Here is an 18,600-nt window from a genome sequence, read left to right as displayed (position 1 = left end):
TCAGGCGGGAGTGGACCTTGACTTTGTAGGCTTTTATTGTTTGGATCTATAAGGCAATCCAGTATGTATCGATCTCGATCTCAAATTCATGCTAAAGAGATGATCTATGTCGCAAAAATTTCCATCAAAATGGTGCACAATAATATGTAATTGTTACATTCTTTTATTGAACTATACATGCTTATTGATTATTTGAATTTTGTTCAACTATATCTTATGATGTACTGTATTTAGACGGGAGGATTTAAGACATGTATTCAAACTTATAACATTTCGTATTGCATATATATGTAAAAAACTAAAAATATATAATATTCAAAAAAAAATATGGGGTCAAAGGATCCACCTCTAATTACGTGAAAAATAATTATATGTCAGTACAATTTTGCGTTACTCAATTATATATGTATATGTTGGTAGGTGAACTTTTCCATTTTCTATTTTGTGGGTAATTTTGGTGGTAGGTGAACTTAGGACTTAAACAATTCTAGAACTGTACTTTATTCTAGAATTACAATTCCCATTAATTGTATAGTTTCATAGTATTTTTATAAGACTAATTGATTGAATTTATCTAATTTCAAGCAATTAGCCCCTTTGAAAAAAAAATCGAAAAAAAAACATATATTTTACGATGCCAGTTATAAAAAAATTTGAAAGTTATATGAATTATGTTTTTAAATTAAAATTGAATCGAAAAATCAAATTGAACTAAAATTATTATTGAAAAAACAATAATATAAGAAATGGATGTAGGGTGCATCGTGCCATGAAATATATAATTTGAGGGTGAACTTTGCCAGTTTTTAAATTTTAGGGTGCAAAGTGGCAATTTAGGTCATTTCCGTTGTGCAAACTGCAATTCACCCATAAAATTAATGTCCAATTATGATGGGCTCGGGTTCAATTTTGATCCAATTAGAAGCCTTTTAATGATGAATTTGATCTGTAATTGGATATTATTATTATCAAGTAAAATTATAAAAGTATGTATGGTGTTGTATAATGGGCTAGCGAACTGCGGACCCAATCTACGTTTATTTTTATGCTATATCCGGTGAAAATTAATATTAAGTTAATTTTTACTGTCGATTTTCACACACCAACGTGGATGTATGTGTGTTTGAATGGAAAAAATATATTTCACAAAACGTAGTATCGTATAAACCACAATTCACCCACTTAATATTAAGGGTAATTAATTACATTAATTAATGTGTTGCCCTCAGCTTCAGCCCCACCAACTTGTGGAAAGAAAGTGATTTCCCAAAGCACATTAATATCAGTTACATGTTGAAGCAAAATAATTCATTTTTTATGACAATTTGTGTTCTCACCTAAAATATTGTATTTATTGAGCACGAGCATTCATTTTTCTAGGTGGCATAAATAAATATATATATATATACATATATATGATACTTGCATTGTTTTGGTGGGTAAAAGTAATACGTTTTGGTAAAGGAATAAATTATATTCCATCGGTTTATAATTAATTGTCGTTTTTCAGCTTTGCACAGGTATTAAGAATATTAATAAAAAAGTCTTGATTTTTAGAAAAAAATAAATTAAAAAACCTAGAATAACATTGATCATTTAATGATGTGACAAAAGATAATTAATTCTTAGAGTTGAATTACTAAGATTAAAACAAAAAAATGCATTTAATTTCGGTATTGAAAATTTAAAGTGATAAAAAATATTATTTTTAAAGACACTTGTTATAGAACAAATTGTGATGATGGTGTTTGTTCCACTTGAACAATGGATTTCAAGGTGATTTGAATTATGTCCTCTTTATGTTTTTGGGATTTTTTAAAAATACTTTAGTATAAATAATTGAATATAATCAAACTGGGTTCCGGCGAATTGCAATCTTGGCGGCGTAAGGTGAGCTTTAAAGGTAGTTCGAAATAAGGCCTTGCAAATGATAAAATACAGTTAAACATTTATAAACTAACACAATTTCTATTAATTTAGTAGAATATATTAAACTATCGAGTTAATAGGATAGTATGTTGTCACCTAGTCGGGACTAAAAAAATTATTATTCAAGTGAGGTTATTGATTTATCGAGTTTTTACTGTAGTTGTAACCTGATAAAGTTTTCAGAAAAAAATAAAAAATAAAAAGATAATTAAAATTTTATTATTTGCTAAACCAAACAAAATACCCTTAGAGAATGGTCATAGATGGTACTCGCAAGTCTACTGATTGTTAATTTGTTATTCAAGAAAAATAAATAAATTATTATTATTGAATAAAATATATACAAAATATTATTGAATTGGTATTTTCTCAAAGAGAGAGCAAATTATGTTATATTCCTTTTATTTTGAAACAGAACAATCAAAACTTCATTGAATCAAATATTAAGGGTAAATTACAATCGCCCCGTGAGATAAGGTTTATAACAAAAGAAACCCCTAATTGTTCTCTAATTACATCCAATTTAAATTTTTAACATTAACAATCGATGTAAGAAATTTTACAAACTGCAGGGACCGGATGTAATTACTCATAAATAATACATTTTACCTTAGGGAGGTAATTGTAATTTACCCTTAAAATTAAAAAATGTGAACATCTTTTTTGAAAATGTAACGTCCAAAATTATAAGTACATTTATATCTTAATATAATACAAAAATTAATAATATTTATCTTTATATTATATATTTACAAATTTATATATTTCTTATAGGCTAAGCGTTGGCGTCATCCCATTGGCGGTGGCAAACTACATGACGACTGACCTTCCCCAATCTCCAGAGTAGTGCGCAAAGTGTGCTGTATATAAATTTTCTCTCTCTAGCTTTCTCTCTCTATATCTTCGTGTTATCTACAGAATAATAGACTATATAAATGAGCTGACTCCAATTTCTTGCCTACAGTGATCCAGTCGTCCATGGCCGAAAGCGGATCGTCCAGTCTAGGGTTTCGATTAGGTACGATTCCCCTTTTTAACTTCGTAGTTCGAATCACTGTTTTTAAGGTCGTGAATTTCATGAAATTTCATCGTAACTCGGTAATGGAGTGAGTTTGATTCGGTTGTTCGAGCTTTAATTTGAGTAATTGTAATGGGAACTTTAGAAATTGAGGAATTAGGTTTAACGTTTTAGTTGTGAATGACGATTTGTGCTTTTTGATTATGTGTTGGTAATTCCTGTTTAGCTAGCTGTTGTGCTATTTATGCATCAATTGCCCCCTTGAATCGTATTTTCTTAATAAGATATGCATGAAGATGTAGTTGCATTTACATTTATTGGAACCTAAAAAGAAAAAAAAAACACGAAGGATTTGGACCATATCGAAGTCAATTTTACGGATCTATCTCCATTTAACAAGACTTAGAGCAATTGTATTCCACAGAACTTATTTGGCTAAGTTGAAGAACAAAATAAAGCTGTGAAAGAATTTTAATACTTAGTGAAAGCACTATCTTGAAATTGTTTAGTTCGCATGTAACTGGATGATGTTTGATATCTTCAAACGCCCAATAATATTTGCAGAATCCGTGATGAATTGGCTTGTATGAGGTAGTGAACTAGCTAGCTAATGGCTCTTACCTTACAGCTGTTCCTCCTCAAGGCACAGAACATAAAGATTTCATACATTATATTTCTCGAGAGTAACATATGCTGTGTTAACCTATTTACATTGCTCAAATTAAAAAGAAAAAAAAAACTTTGTGTAGAAGTTTCATGAAATGTATAAGTGGCAAACCGCTGTTATTTCATGTGCCTACCCTTTTACGCACTTGACCGTCCGTTTTATTGTGCATCAATGTTGTTGGTTAATTCACAATTTGACATTAGTCTCAAGTCGCACATGGCATTTTAACTGCTTCTGAAAGATATATGGTGAGTATAAGGTAACTGTTATTTTAGGGAGCACAATTGTTATTACTATTTTCTCTGAGCAAGGATTATTATTATTATTATTAGTATTCTTATTATTATTATTTTCTCTGAGCAAGGATTTCTTATGTTCAATGCACAGATATTAAGCAGATCTTATCAGAAGCCCAACATCGCTGGCTGAGGCCTGCTGAAATTGTTGAAATTCTAAGAAACTATCAAAAGTTTCATATCTCCCCAGCGGCTCCAAATAAGCCAGTCAGTACGTTCTTTCATTTAGTCAATACGTGCTGCATGGAAGGAACAAAATAAAATATTTGAGTATTTCTTTCAAATCTTGTAGGATATGTTTCCGGTGGCATAGCAATCTTTATTCATGTGTTTTAGTGAATAATATATTATTACGAATCTAATTACTGAATGTGTGATTTATCAGGTGGTTCTGTTTTTCTATTTGATCGGAAGGTACTGCGGTACTTCCGGAAGGACGGGCATAATTGGAGAAAGAAAAAGGATGGGAAGACTGTCAAGGAAGCCCACGAGAAACTGAAGGTAATTGTACGCATTTTGATTCTTCTTGTGTTCCGAAAAACCTTTCGCTAAAGGCTACATGCTTGTTTAAATTTGTTCAGGTTGGAAGTATTGATATGTTGCACTGCTATTATGCTCATGGAGAGGATAATGAAAATTTTCAGAGGCGAAGCTACTGGTTGCTTGAGCAGTAAGTCTTAGCTTTTAAATTTGACATGTCCACAATGATTGTAGTTGGACCTTGTGAATTGTGATAGAGCTTTGCTTTTAAACTGTGCATCTGAATTAATTTTGAGTTTATATTTTTCAAATTGTTACTATTGTAGTTCATCTTTGCCGTCTCTTAAATATGTAGATGCGTTGATTGTTATCTAATACTGCTTTGAAATCCACTAGGAATCAGTTATGGTTGATATAAATAAACAAAAAACATGGAAATGGCCTTTTCAGAAGTAGGTCAATACTTGCAAGATCTAGCAAACTCTGAATATATCAAGCAATAGATAAACACAATTATAATCCGGGGATGAAGAGCAATGTTGTAGGACTTGTTGCCTGGTCTCCCCGAATAATTTATCAGTTATATGTTTGTTTAGTCTCGATAGTCCATATTTATACATGTTGATTCTATATTATTAATCTTGGTAGTCCATATTTCTTGTGTTTAACTTGTTTATTATGGTCTAGTCATATTTATTTAGGAGTGGACATGTCGCTTAAAAATGGTTGTTTGCTTTACTAGACATGATATTTATAGACAACTGACATTCCTACAGATGATATTTGAATTTTAAACTACTCGAGAGTTAATTTTTTCCTATTGTGCAGGGATCTCATGCACATAGTGTTTGCCCACTATTTGGAAGTCAAGGTAATATTCCACAAAAATTATAAAATAAGTGTTTTTTCATTTTCTAGTCACGAGAACATGCATAATGATTTTCCAAATACTACCCACGATCCTTAAATATTTGAGCTTTTATATGGGGAATATGTTTTATGGTATGGTTTCTGCCATTAAAAAAATATCTTTCATTTCCTTCTGCAGGGTAATAAGACAAACATAAGCTCTTCAAGAAACAGTGATACAGTCGTATCAAATTCTGAAAATAACAGCGTACTACTGTCTTCCAGTTTCCATGGAACAAGTCCCAGCAGTACATTGTCATCAGCATGTGAAGATGCTGAATCAGGTACTAGTTTGTAAATATCTTTGTTTTTGTGCGTGTCTCTGCCTCTAATCAAATATCATAAAACAAAGATAGTAACTGACACTGAGCCCACTTGCTCTCTGTTATTCCCACGGAACAATATTTGGTGGACGCTACTTACTATAGAGGATAATCATCAAGCAAGTTCTAGATTTCACTCATTTCCAGAGTCACCATTAACAGATGGAAGCCATTATGCCCAATCAAACTCATATAATCCAACTTCTAGTCCAGGTATGTATTTCATTTTTATCATCCTTGTTTTTGGAGTATGGCCGCACTTTTAGCCGTCCGCAAAGTGTATAGTGATCAAGATTTAGGTGGAGGCAGTTCTAGATTATATAATATAAAGGCATCTTGTTATTCAACCAAGTTTGAATTTTCAGCACTTTTGAGCGAGATCATATTTCTCTTTTTGAGCAGGTCAAACCGCATTCAAACAGGAATCTGGCTGTTATCTGCCTGTCCAGGCAAACTGGCAGGTACTTAACTTCTTTCTGTTGCAGGCATTGTCTTTTAAGCATTGAAACTAAAATACTTTGCTGCAGAACATTCACCCGATATAGTTATCAATTGGATTACTTTTTCTTTTTGGTATGCTGTTCCATCTCCCAGAGGTGGGTGGGTTCAATTTCATTGGAGAACTAAAATTTGTATCAGAGAGGAAACAATTGATGACCTGCTTTATGTTCACTGTTCAAAATCGTTGGATATCTCTGCTATTCCATCCTCATCAAAGATTTCTTTGTTACCACTCAGTTTTGCACAACCGAGCTTATTTATAAGCCAATGTATAAATGATGAATCAAGATTCAATGCCTTTTTCAAGAAAAAAAGCATCTCTCTAACCCTAATATCTCCCAAAATTTTGAAATTTGGTATCTGCACTAATTTTAGCTTTGAATACTAGCTTATTTGGTTTTCTGATCATATTAAAGATTCTCTCCTCGATATATTCATAAACTGATTTTTTAGACTTCAATACAGGATTCTTTTGAAGACTTCTCGTTGAAACTGCACATTCCGACCATGAACCAAAATCCGATCTTGAATTTACCTCCTGATCAGGGCAATACTTCATTTGAGGAGAAATCCCTTCATGTGAATCAAGAGAATTTTGTGCGGCCATTTTACACACTTCCCGGTGAGCAGAAAGAGCAGTCGGAGCAAAAGAATCTTCAAATGCTGCTGTCGGAAGCAGAAACGGGGCATGCAATGAACCAAAACATGGAGAACTTAAGTTCGATGGGAAATGAAAACTACTCATTATTCCTGAAAAAGCCTTCAATAAGTGGATTGCAAAAAGAGGAAAACTTGAAGAAAGCTGACAGCTTCTCCCGTTGGATTGCTAAAGAACTCGAAGACTATGATGAACTGAACTTGCAGTCAAATAATGGAATTTCTTGGAGTGGGTATGGTATGCCTGCTCAGTTGCAAGTGGATTTGGACACACTAAATCCATCAATTTCCCAGGACCAACTTTTTAGCATTATGGATTTTTCACCAAATTGGGCTTACACGAACATGAAGACCAAGGTACTTCCTGTTAACTTTGGCATCGGTCAGCATGAGTATAGTTTAAGTTATTGTTTGTGTCTCTAATGTTGCTTTAGATGTGAATAAGTTTGCCAGGTATTCTTTTCATCTCTTTGCACGAACAGAGGGCTGATGCTGCTATTTTTGTATGAAAATTTTAATTCAAGATGAGAGAACCCGTAGAATGTTATCTATTGTCATACTCGGTCAATTTTATCTAGTTGAAGGATGAAATCGCTGTTAATATTGTTGCTGTTAACATCTTGTTTTATTTCGACGAAGCAGGTCCTTATCACTGGAATATTTCTCAAGAGTGAACAAGAGCTATCAAAATGCAGATGGTCAATTATGTTTGGACAAGTAGAGGTTGCAGCAGAGGTTTTAGCAGATGGGATTCTTTGTTGCCATGCTCCACTACAGAAGCCTGGACTTGTCCCTTTCTACGTAACTTGTTCAAACAGGTTGGCTTGTAGTGAAATAAGAGAATTTGAATACAGATTTGAACAAGACCAAAGTATGGGTGGCATCGATGAACGTGGAAGTACAAATGTGATGCATCTTTATCAGCGATTCGTGACAAAGTTGTCCCTTGAAACCAGTGGCAGCGATTTAAATTCTAGTGGAAATGACTTTGGGAAACAAAATATAATCAATAAAATCTTTTCTTTCATGGAGGAAGAGAACAACCAGGAGATAAAGCTGACTCCAGAAAAAGACACAACAGAGCTGATGGTAATTGGGGAACTTCTCCTTCAAAAGCAGCTAAAAGAGAAGTTTTACACTTGGCTTTTCCACAAATTAAGTTATGATAGCGAGAGTATAGCAGATGTCAAAGGGGGTCAAGGCGTGTTGCACTTGGCAGCTGCTCTTGGCTTTAATTGGGTCCTCCAGCCAATCATTGTTTCAGGAATAAGTATAGACTTTCGCGATGTGAATGGATGGACAGCACTTCATTGGGCTGCACATTATGGCAGGTAGATTGCTGTAAACTCAAGTGTTAAACAAAAACATATTAGGGTCCTTATGATACTGAAGCAGACATTGTGCCCCGTCGCCCCGACTTTGTCCACTATTCTGCCAAGTATCATGATGTTGCTAGCTTTTGACCGCTCTTATTATGGAGAGAGGGCTTTTCTTTTTCTTTTTAGTCCGTATTTTACGTGTTTCTTACCTCCTGAACTCTGAAACTTTTCGGCCTGATCTCTATCAGTATGTGCCTTTTGAATGTTTAATCATATTTTACTACTCTAACTGGAGAGAGAAGAGTTTTATCCTCGGTCCCTAATTGCTTACCATTCTGTTGTGGAAAAAGAAATAAAAAAATGCAAGTCGAAGTTTCTGCATCATACTGACAAATTCTTCTTGTTCAATAGGGAGGACACGGTTGCTGCCCTTGTTTCTTTGGGTGCGTCTCCTGGAGCTCTCACAGACCCGTCTGCTGAGTATCCTTTAGGCAGAACTCCTGCAGACCTGGCTTCTTCCAGTGGGCACAAGGGCATATCTGGTTTCCTCGCCGAGACTACCCTGACCACACACCTCTCAACTCTTGGAGTCGATGATCCACTTGAAGATGGTACGTCAGGATTTTCAGGTTCTAGAGCAGTACAGACAGTTTCGGAACGTTTAGCAGTTCCAACAACTGGAGAGGATGTGCCAGATACACTCTCGCTCAAGGATTCGCTTGCCGCTATCTGTAATGCTACTCAAGCTGCAGCTCGCATTCATCAAATTTTCCGCACTCAGTCGTTTCATAGGAAGCAGTTGCTCGAACATGGTGGCGATGAATCGGTGACCCCAAACGAGAATGCTATTTCTCTTGTAGCTGGTAAAAACTCCAGATTAGGCCGTGCCAGCGGTGGGGCAAATGCTGCTGCAGTGCGCATACAGAAAAAGTTTCGTGGCTGGAAAAAGCGGAAAGAGTTTCTCTTAATCCGACAAAAAGTTGTTAAAATTCAGGTGCTTTTTTTTTCTTTCGAGGAGTCAAAAAGCAGATTATTATATAATATATGTCCTTGTCTACTGAATAAAAATGACGGGAATTTGTGACTGCATGATTAAAAAAAAATTCCGGAAAAAGGCAAGCCAACTTAAATCTTAAAATATTATAGAAATTTTGCTTCTCTTGATTTTCCTCACTAGTAATGTTACGAGTGTGGCCCTTCTTTACTTTATCATTATACTTTAAGCCAACTTTTTCCTATTCAGTATACAGCTAGTTTTCAGTTATTGAATGTATCGAGCATTTTAATATGGCGCTCACTTTTTTCTTTTTTTTTTTGGTGTGGCTAAAGGCTCATTTTAGAGGGCATCAGGTAAGGAAAAAATACAAGACGATTATCTGGTCAGTGGGAATAATGGAGAAGGTGATTCTGCGCTGGAGGCGTAAAAGGAGTGGATTGCGTGGGTTTCGATCTGATGCCGTTGCGAAAGTGGAAAGTGGACAGGGCACATTGCCACAGGAAGACGATTACGACTTTCTCAAGGAAGGGAGAAAGCAAACCGAAGAAAGGATGCAAAAAGCACTTGCCAGGGTGAAGTCGATGGCTCAATACCCTGAAGCAAGAGCTCAATACCGTAGGCTGTTAACTGCTGCCGAAGGGTTCCGTGAAACTAAGGTATTATAAAACCAACGCACACATAATTACTACACGTCGAAGGTGCATATATGCATGCCTTTAAATACAATCAATTATGTTGAAATTCTGTAGTGTGTGTATTTTCTAAATTTCATCCCGTTTGTAATTTGTGCAGGATGCTTCAGATGCCGAGATCCAAGAAACCAGTGACGATATGTTTTACCCGCAGGATGATCTCATCGACATTGAATCTCTGCTGGATGATGATACTTTCATGTCTCTGGCATTCCAATGAGCTGCATCAATCTGACTTACCTTGTTGTGTTGTAGCTGTATCAATCTTTATTGTTGTCAAGTGTAGAATCTGACAAACTAATGTAATAATAATTTTATCATTAATGTAAATATTGTATGGTACAAAAGTTAAAATTGTACCTTGTAAAATGTCTATAGTAATACTTACATATTTATTTTTAACGAGGTTGTCTCCTCATCAGTTGTATCTTCGTTCGTTTCTTACAAGGGTGGAAATCTGACAGATCGAATCGAAAAGTATACTTATAGGATTTATTTATTTATTTTAATTTTTTTTTATTTCTTGTGGAAGTTATAAGTAGATAATGATTTCGATTCCGAAATTTCAGAATTTTTGGCAATATGTTATTTCTACATTTCGTTCCGGCTTCCAATCCGAGTTTCCTAGCTTTTGAGCTACAAGTTGGTTATGAAATCTCGCCTCTTTGACCTTTATGTTTGGGTAAAAAAGCCAGACGCAACGAAGAAACCTATCGGTAAATCGGGAAAACGGTCAGTCAAATTCATAACCTTTTACAAGTTCCAACACTATACAAACATTTTGTCCAAATGAATTTCCATACAAAATTCGGATAAATAATAAACATCCCCAATTATTGTTTCCCAAATCATTCCCATATTGTTTACACTTGAAACCAAATGTAGTGTCGTTTCGAGTGTCCATTATGCGCAAAAAAAAAAAAAAAAAAAAACCGAAAACCGAGAAAAAAAAGGAGAGAATGGGGGTTTCTGTGGTTAGATGAACTTCTGTTCATTGTTTGTCATCGGCAGTAAGGCTTTCATAGAAGAGAATATACCCATGATCCGTATTGGTGGAATATTCTTGTGCCGAACCGAAAAACGTTTGTATAGCAGACTCATCGATAATCTCAACATTCTCATCATCGAAAAACAGCCAGTGGTTGTGACTCTTTACGAGGCTAACATAGTGCCCATGGTTAGGCCCACTCCCTATATGAACCACCACAGCAAACAAAGAGTACTCAGAATCAGCATCTCCCACAGTTGTGCTCAGTTTCAGCTCCAATGGGAAAACGACACGATATGATAATTTCTTGTGTCTGTTTAGCTGTTCCATGAATTTGAATCGCTTGAGATGAATCACAAGTATACGAGGTGGTTTCTTTATCCTCATCCTCTTCTGGGCTTCTTGCAAACTGCGTTTTTTTTTCCAGGAAAGAAATAAATAAATATTTAATTCTTTGTTCTTGTTTTTAATGATAATAGGCTGGGAATGAGGTTATTATGAGGGAGCCTACCTGGAGCATTTGTCGCAGAAGAATTTATCGTTGGCATTGAGGGTTTCTGTGGAGCTGAAATTCTTGAGGCAGCTTGTTATTGAACTGTTCTGTTCAATATCGATGCTTAAATCCAAGAATATTTCGTCTCTTGCAGTAACTGTCTCGCACCTTAAACACCTTGTTTCGTTTGTCAAAATACCCTGCATTTCGATAAATCTCATCATCTAAATCAATACTGATAATATCAAAGATTTGACAAGCCGACAAGCCATAACTACACACACCACCACCCCCTCTCCCAAGTTGACGTACTATTCGAAATCTTGTTACATGATGAGATCACCTGAAATGTATTGTGGACCCAAGTAATGGGTGGTTCCTGCTTAACAAGGCCGTTGACCTGACCACCATTGCATGGCCCATTTGGAACATCCTCACCTTTAACTTTGTGAGGCGCTTTTTCGAGAATTTCAACTAGTTGATTTAGCAAGAAATTCAGAAATTCATGAGCATCCTGCATGACATCACCAGCGTTAATTTTTCTCCATATAGAGGGAATTCAATATCAGTCACACTCTTGTATAAAGAGGAAATTCATAAATGGAATATTCTCCAAATGACGACTGAGTCCCTGAACTGAATTGCTGGAATCACTTGCACAACAGCAGCTACTAATTACTGTATATGTTTGAAATTGAGAAAAAGAATATCGGGCTTGAATTATTAGTGAGTACATAATGAACTCATCGTCTTTGAAACACTAGACAATTTATTTCACCACTAAAACTGGCTCAATACCTCGTATGAGCAGAAGTAGAAAGAATCCATGTTTACCAGTAACACACCTGATGCATGTACCCTCGGAAAACATCGTTTTCTTTTCTTAGTCTTTGTACAAAGCGCTTCGGAGCTACTACACCTGTTTTCTTCTTCTGTGAACTTATCTGCGTAAAGAACCAATTATATAGTGTTTGGTTAATCTCAAGAGAATATTACCTTAAAAGTTTTAAATCGACAACTTAATTAAACGTAATTTTATAAGGTAAATTAAAGGTTAATCATTGTGGTAGAAACATGTAAGGACAAATATCTCAACTACGCGACGAAAATTATACGCAATTTGTTTAAAGTGCAATTAAACCATAGTAAATATATGCCCAACCCAAATTGGCTCTCGTACAGTAAGTCGAGAATAAATCACAAAACTTAATGTAAAATAATAACAGCCGAATCTCTACCTAATATAATTAACTCCAGTGCTACTGTTGTTTAAAAAAAAAAAACGACAACCAAATAGGAAATGCTGCACTTCTTACTAAATCCACTACCTGTGAGAATAGATCTGCTAGACATGTTAAGAGATTTTCATCTCCGTCGCCTTGGCTTTTGTTATTTGAATAATACTCCAGCAATTGTTCACGAAACGGTACACAGAAGTAAAGAGCCTGGAACACAACAAACAGATTCATCGTAAAACTAAAGAAAAAATATACAAGATTCTCAGAGCATATGTAGACGTTTGTAGCATTAACATGCAACATCCATTTCATTATTGAACCGACTCTATCGAAAATTGCATGCAGGATTCTTATTCTTAACGTTTCTTTTCGATATTCGTGAGATCTTTGACTATTATAACCTCATAAATATACACAACTCTCTCAAAAACCTCAAAAAGCACCACACCATTTCACCTCCACCCACAACATTAATATCGGATCCTTCGTGTTATATAAAAACCTTACATATCATTAAATGAAGTATAAACATCTCTTCCTCGAAAAATAAAATCAATCGAAACGGGACGAGCATCCGCTACAGTTTTCTGCCTAAATTAATTAGACCATCAAAAACTTTAAGCACCACAAATCAATCAAAAAAAAAACATGCCCAGATGATAATTGACCTTAGGGCAAGCAAAATCAAAGCAATCAAACTATCTAATAGGCACATCACGAATGTCAAAAGCTCAATAAACCTAAACCCTACATTAAAAAACTACACCTTTTTTGGAATCTCGAAAACCTAAAATTCAGACACAATAATAAAAAGAATGAAATAAATAAAAGCGAAAAAATCGAGAAAAAAAAAAAAAGAAAAACCTGGAGAACGCTGTTGCAATAGCAAGTGTTGCCGAAATTCTCGAAGCCGAAGTAGCGTTCGCCTTCGGGGAAATGATCGCCCAAAGCTTTCTCCAACTTTGAACCCCCCACACCCATTATCAGTGAGAATACCATCCACTATATACCGATTTTACCCCCCCACAAATCAATTCACAATTTCACATACATACTCTTCATCAATCAAATCAAAGTTTCCTTTTTTGTTTTTTTGGTCTGAAACGATTGATTAAAACACCGTTTTATTTCGTATGGATCAAAGAGAAAAAAAGCGAAGAAAGGGATTATCTGAGAATTGAGTTGCAGAGGGTGCTGATTTGTGAAATGAATTTTGATGTTGTTTTCTTCACCTCTACGGCTACGAACTAGTGTAGTGTTTTATGGGCAATATTATTTCCCATTTGCGATTGCCGTTGACTCGACCCATTCAAGAATCTCTTTTAACTCAATGGTAAAATGGTAAATGATGGTCACCCCTGCGATAAGGTTAAATCACGAAAAAACTTTTTATGTTTAGGCGATTACAATAATTCTCAGTTATGAATTTTCTTATACGTCAATCACTGCGGTCGTAAATTTAGTGGAATGTTTTAAATTATATGAAATATTTTCAAGTTTGTATCCGTTTTATACGGTTCGAGCTCCACATTTTGAATGGTCTCTTAACTTGTAAATATCAGATTGTGCTCATCAGAAATTGCATTTCCGTACAAAATGAGTACAAACAAGAGTATATTCCACATAATCTAGCAGGTTCTGTTGAATTTGATACGTAAAGGTGGACGTGTAAGAAGATTCATAGTCGAGGAGGTCAAAATTACAAAAAAGAGGTTAAATTATCGAAAAAGGGAAAAAAAAATCTCATGTTTGGATAATTATCTCTTCAACTATGAATCTTCTTACAAGTAGATACTTATAGTGTCAAATTAAATTTAATGAAATCTTCTAGATTATGTGAAATATTGCCCCCATTCCAGCTTCATATTTTGAAACAAAACGATCATAAGATGTATCTATTAGCTTGTAAATATTATATTATAGTGCATCAGAAATTATCTTTTTGCAAAAAAAAATACATACTAGTAAACATTCATAATTCATAATTTACATAGCATTAGGTTGGACATGTAAAAATATTCATAATTGAAGAATAGTTATAATTACTCAATCATGATAATTTAACCTTACCTCATGGTGACCGTAATTTACACGGAGGCCCAAATCTAAAACTGGAGTTTATGTGATCCAATTCCATCAATGAGCCCACTAATATAATGTAGACTTGGCCCCAATTTCATGAAAATCTGTCTCTCTAGATAGGAGTAATAAAAATACAAAAATTAATAAATTTCAAATAGTAATTCATGAAATATTTAATTCAAGTGACGATGAGCACAGAAATCCCTGATAGCGCGTGTGAAACGAGGGGATTTAAACTGCGTAAATGCTTCCTGGAAACAATCATCAGAAAGCCCAGAAATGGTGCGGCAACAACCGCCGCCGACTGATATTTTCTCCTCGTCGAAAAATGAAGTGATCAGATCCCTTGTGCAGCCGTCTGTGTATATCAACGCCGTCGAGCAATCCCCGCTAAATCCCGCCGCCGCCGCCGCCGGCGTCTTGTGATGTCCGTGCGGCGGACGTTGGTGGTGCGATGGGGCTGGGCGGGAGGGTGAGTAGTTGTGGTGGTGATCCCTTGGCGGCAGCGGGTGGTGGACGTTGGATGGTGGAGGCGGCGGCACCACCCTCCGCCACCACGGAACTGAGAGCCACCACGGCCAATGATATTGATGATGCGGCGTTATTGGGGTTTGTTCATGGTCATGGTGTTGGTGTTGGTGCTCCGCCGCCGCGGAGGCTGAAGCCACCATGCAAGCAACGAATACGAGTACATAGAGTGTGGTTTTCTTCATCAGTAATTCTTTTGATCGAATTTTAGGGTTAGCAACAAAGCAAAACACTTTTATATATATATATATTTAAAAATAATAAAAGATACATATTGGAATTTTTAGATTAGAAGATAAGTATGAGTGTTGGGGTTGTGCAAGAAGTCTAATCATATTAGAGTTGCTAAAATGTACTATTTTTAATTGAGTAAATTACACTTACACCCCTATGATATGCTAAAATAATTTTAAGGTTTATGTGTTATTTGGTAATTACAGTCACACCCTTAAAACAATTACCGGAACCAAGATTTTATGTCATGGGGGCTGATATGCACTATATTTGTTTCTCGCGGGGCCGTTAATATCTATCCTAGACGAAAATTTATAAATCTTATATGAAATAATAAAGATTTAAGAAATGTTAGGAGAACCATGTCACCCCTAACTCTATGTTGCCTCCACCACAGCCTGAAATTAATAGTTCATTAGAACTCTAACGGAATAACTTATCAAATGCATTATTCCGTTAGAGTTTCTAACAATGTTTCAAGAATAATTGTAATTATCGGTACTAGAGGGACCTTGAAGTTATTTTAGCATACCTCAGGGTTGGGTATAATTTACCCATTTTAATTTTGATTTTAGAATTTTTAGAAAAGTGTAAAAATATTAGAAACCTTTATATTTAATAGAATATGAAAATAAAAGGTTTAGAAATTTATACACACCGTAAAAGTTTTCAATAATCTACGATGTCAATAGTTGTTAGTATAAATAAGTTAAACGGTAAATGTTTTATTTCTAATTCTATTGAATTCATATAATACTTTCATATAATATACTAGTTTATATAATTAATTTCTAATCATAATTATAACCATTGTCAATTATTTTTTAATTATTAATCACAACTAATAATTAAGGAACCAAAACCGAATTGGAAACAACACAAGACCGTCAATTGTCGAAGATGCAAAGGCCGTAGTGGTCAGATTGATCGGCGGTATCGTCAATTGTCGAAGATGCAGATACCGTAAAGACCGTCAATTGTCGAAGATGCAGATGTTGTAGTGGTCAGACTGATCGACGACGCCGTCAATTGTCGAAGATAGAGACCGTAGTAATCAGACTGATCGGCGGTGTACGAGATGGGTCAGCAGATGTCGGAATGCGAGCGGAGAAAAATTTCAAGTTAGCTTAGTTCGTTTTCACCTGGTTTAAAGATCAATTCAACACTATTTACGATAAAAATGATAGAGATCTGTACATAGATTCATGGAGAACTAAAGTCAAGCAATTAATAGAAATTAACAAGATTACATGAATTAGTAAATTTATAGACAATGTATTAAGCAATAAGAAGAAATTAAGAAGATTACATGAATTAGTAAAATTTATCGACAATGTATTAAGCAATATGAAGAAATTAAGAAGATTACATGAATTAGTAAATTTATAGACAACGTATTATCGTTTTTCTTTTCTTCAAATCTGTAAACAACTAAGAAAGCTCGAGTTTTCTAGCCGACTCAGTTCATTTACACCTCTATAACTATGTTCTAGATCTATAAACTATTTATAACGAGATTCAAACTATGATTATTTTATTTGATCAAGCTTTCTTAATCCATCTAAATGATTTTTATAACTATCAAATTAAAATGACTCAGTTCTATTTACACTTGTACTCTAGCCTATAACTAAATAATGTTCTAGATCTAGAAACTGTTAACAACCACATTCGAACTATAATTTTTTATTTGAAGTTTTTTTACTCCATCAACTATAAATAAATTTTATAACTATAAAATGAAAATATTATAGTTAAATAATCTAGTGACCACTGCGTTGAAATTTGAATACCCTTTAGAGTTGCTTTTCTTCTTACTTCTGGATTGACTATTCCCTTTTTCTTTTCTTTTTTCCTAAAAAAACAACTCTTTATGCTCCCCACGTATTGTGTAGCACAGAGAAAAGAGAAGAAAAGGAATATTTAGAAAAAAATATAAAAGCAAGAACGGCACAAAGAGAGAGAAAAAGGTTTTGTTACCAGGTTTTAAATATTCTACCAGCTCACTGAGGAATAATAACTTTGAAAAACCCCATAAAGAGTTGATATATAAAAGTCAAAAGATGTAAATTAATTTGTTTTGGATCGAAATAAGCATGTTTTGGAGTTCTATTTTTGTTTTCCAAAAGCAAGTAATTGGTTCCAAATAATTTTGAATTTCAAATTTTGGAATAATATTTTTTTGATTTCGGGTTTCGGTTTCAGTTTCACGTGGTTTTGGTTTTGGTTTTTGGTTTCGGTTCCGAGTTTCGGCTTCGGTTTGGGTTTCGGGTTTCTACTTTGTAGTTCGGTTTTCGAGTTTCGGGGTTTCAGTTTCGGTTTCGATTTCATTTTAGGAGGGAAGTGAACCTAGGATTAGAACATACATCATTTATACTTGTGGGCTTTGTTTTTGGCCGGCATTAGTGAAGCACAATGAAATGGGTAAACGAGCCCATATCAGCTAGCAAAACTCTAATCCACTCGAATTTTTTTAGTTTATCAATTTCTTTCTAACTTCTCTCTTTTATGCACACCAACGTGGATTTTTTTTTTTAATTTTAATTATCGAGCGAATAAAACAAAATATTCTAGCTCATCAATGTAGATTTTTCTTTTATTTTAATTGTTTGTATCTGCCTTTTTTTCATGCTATTTTGATAAAATAAGTTTCACAATTAATTATTTTAAAATAATTTATCATATATTTAAATAGTATTAAAAAGAACAATAGTAGTAAATATCAGTTAAAAAAGAAAAAGGAAAAAAAGAAAAGGGTTCCGAAGTTGAAAAATAGTACAAAGGGCTGACCCAAAGTATGGTCCCCACCAGATTGACCAAATCAGAAGAAAAGTGGTTTTGATAAATATAAATATTAATAATTAATAAACAATAAAAAGGAAAAAAAAAAAAAAACTGGAACAGCTGTAATAATGCAATGAAAACAAACAGTGCCTTGACTAGTTTGGAACATATTTACTTGGGACAATCACACTGGCAAACAATAATAAACAAAGGGTAAATTCCACTTTACCCCCTCGTACTCTGCCTGAGAGTCACTTTACCCCCTCGTACTCTCAATTTTATCGATTTACCCCCTTGTACTTGTACAATTTCCCAATACAACCCTTTCCTTCAATTTTTGTCGATTTTGACTCTAACGCCATTTGGTCAACTCTGTAAATTGCCACTGCCTATAACGCGTTGTTTCTCCTCCGTCAATATTGTCATTTCTTCTTCTCCCACCACTTCCCCTTCCAAGATATCCCC

At 34.7% G+C, this 18,600-nt stretch overlaps 2 protein-coding genes across 6 annotated transcripts; one reads left to right on the top strand and one right to left on the bottom strand.

The window, feature by feature from the left end:
• The first annotated feature begins 2,696 nt into the window (after positions 1–2,696).
• Positions 2,697–10,306, top strand: LOC105949586 (calmodulin-binding transcription activator 2). Of its 5 annotated transcripts, none has more exons than XM_012972886.2 (14): positions 2,697–2,791; positions 2,894–2,947; positions 4,002–4,121; positions 4,296–4,411; positions 4,492–4,580; positions 5,219–5,261; positions 5,439–5,583; positions 5,728–5,835; positions 6,025–6,083; positions 6,589–7,137; positions 7,423–8,111; positions 8,511–9,093; positions 9,429–9,752; positions 9,889–10,306. In XM_012972886.2, the coding sequence occupies exons 2-14, from the start codon at positions 2,908–2,910 to the stop codon at positions 10,006–10,008; spliced, it is 2,985 nt and encodes a 994-aa protein (XP_012828340.2). In that variant the 5' UTR covers positions 2,697–2,791; positions 2,894–2,907; the 3' UTR covers positions 10,009–10,306. The 5 variants fall into 5 exon arrangements, with proteins under 5 accessions (XP_012828340.2, XP_012828341.2, XP_012828342.2 ...); XM_012972887.2 differs by having other exon boundaries at positions 2,700–2,786; XM_012972888.2 differs by having other exon boundaries at positions 2,703–2,791; positions 4,002–4,117.
• A 261-nt stretch (positions 10,307–10,567) lies between these two features.
• Positions 10,568–13,803, bottom strand: LOC105949587 (ubiquitin carboxyl-terminal hydrolase 3). Its single transcript, XM_012972889.2, has 6 exons — positions 13,372–13,803; positions 12,598–12,714; positions 12,115–12,213; positions 11,613–11,783; positions 11,288–11,469; positions 10,568–11,185 (listed from the first exon to the last, which is right to left on the bottom strand). Exons 1-6 carry the CDS (start codon positions 13,504–13,506, stop codon positions 10,780–10,782), a joined length of 1,110 nt encoding a protein of 369 aa, XP_012828343.1. The 5' UTR covers positions 13,507–13,803; the 3' UTR covers positions 10,568–10,779.
• Positions 13,804–18,600: the final 4,797 nt, after the last annotated feature.

Source organism: Erythranthe guttata, chromosome 2, assembly GCF_056151865.1.
Source record: "Erythranthe guttata isolate IM_541 chromosome 2, IM_541, whole genome shotgun sequence".
NCBI classification, from domain to species: Eukaryota; Viridiplantae; Streptophyta; class Magnoliopsida; order Lamiales; family Phrymaceae; genus Erythranthe; species Erythranthe guttata.
The sequence above is the reverse complement of the archived record's forward strand: the minus strand, read 5'-3'. Positions and strand labels throughout refer to the sequence as shown.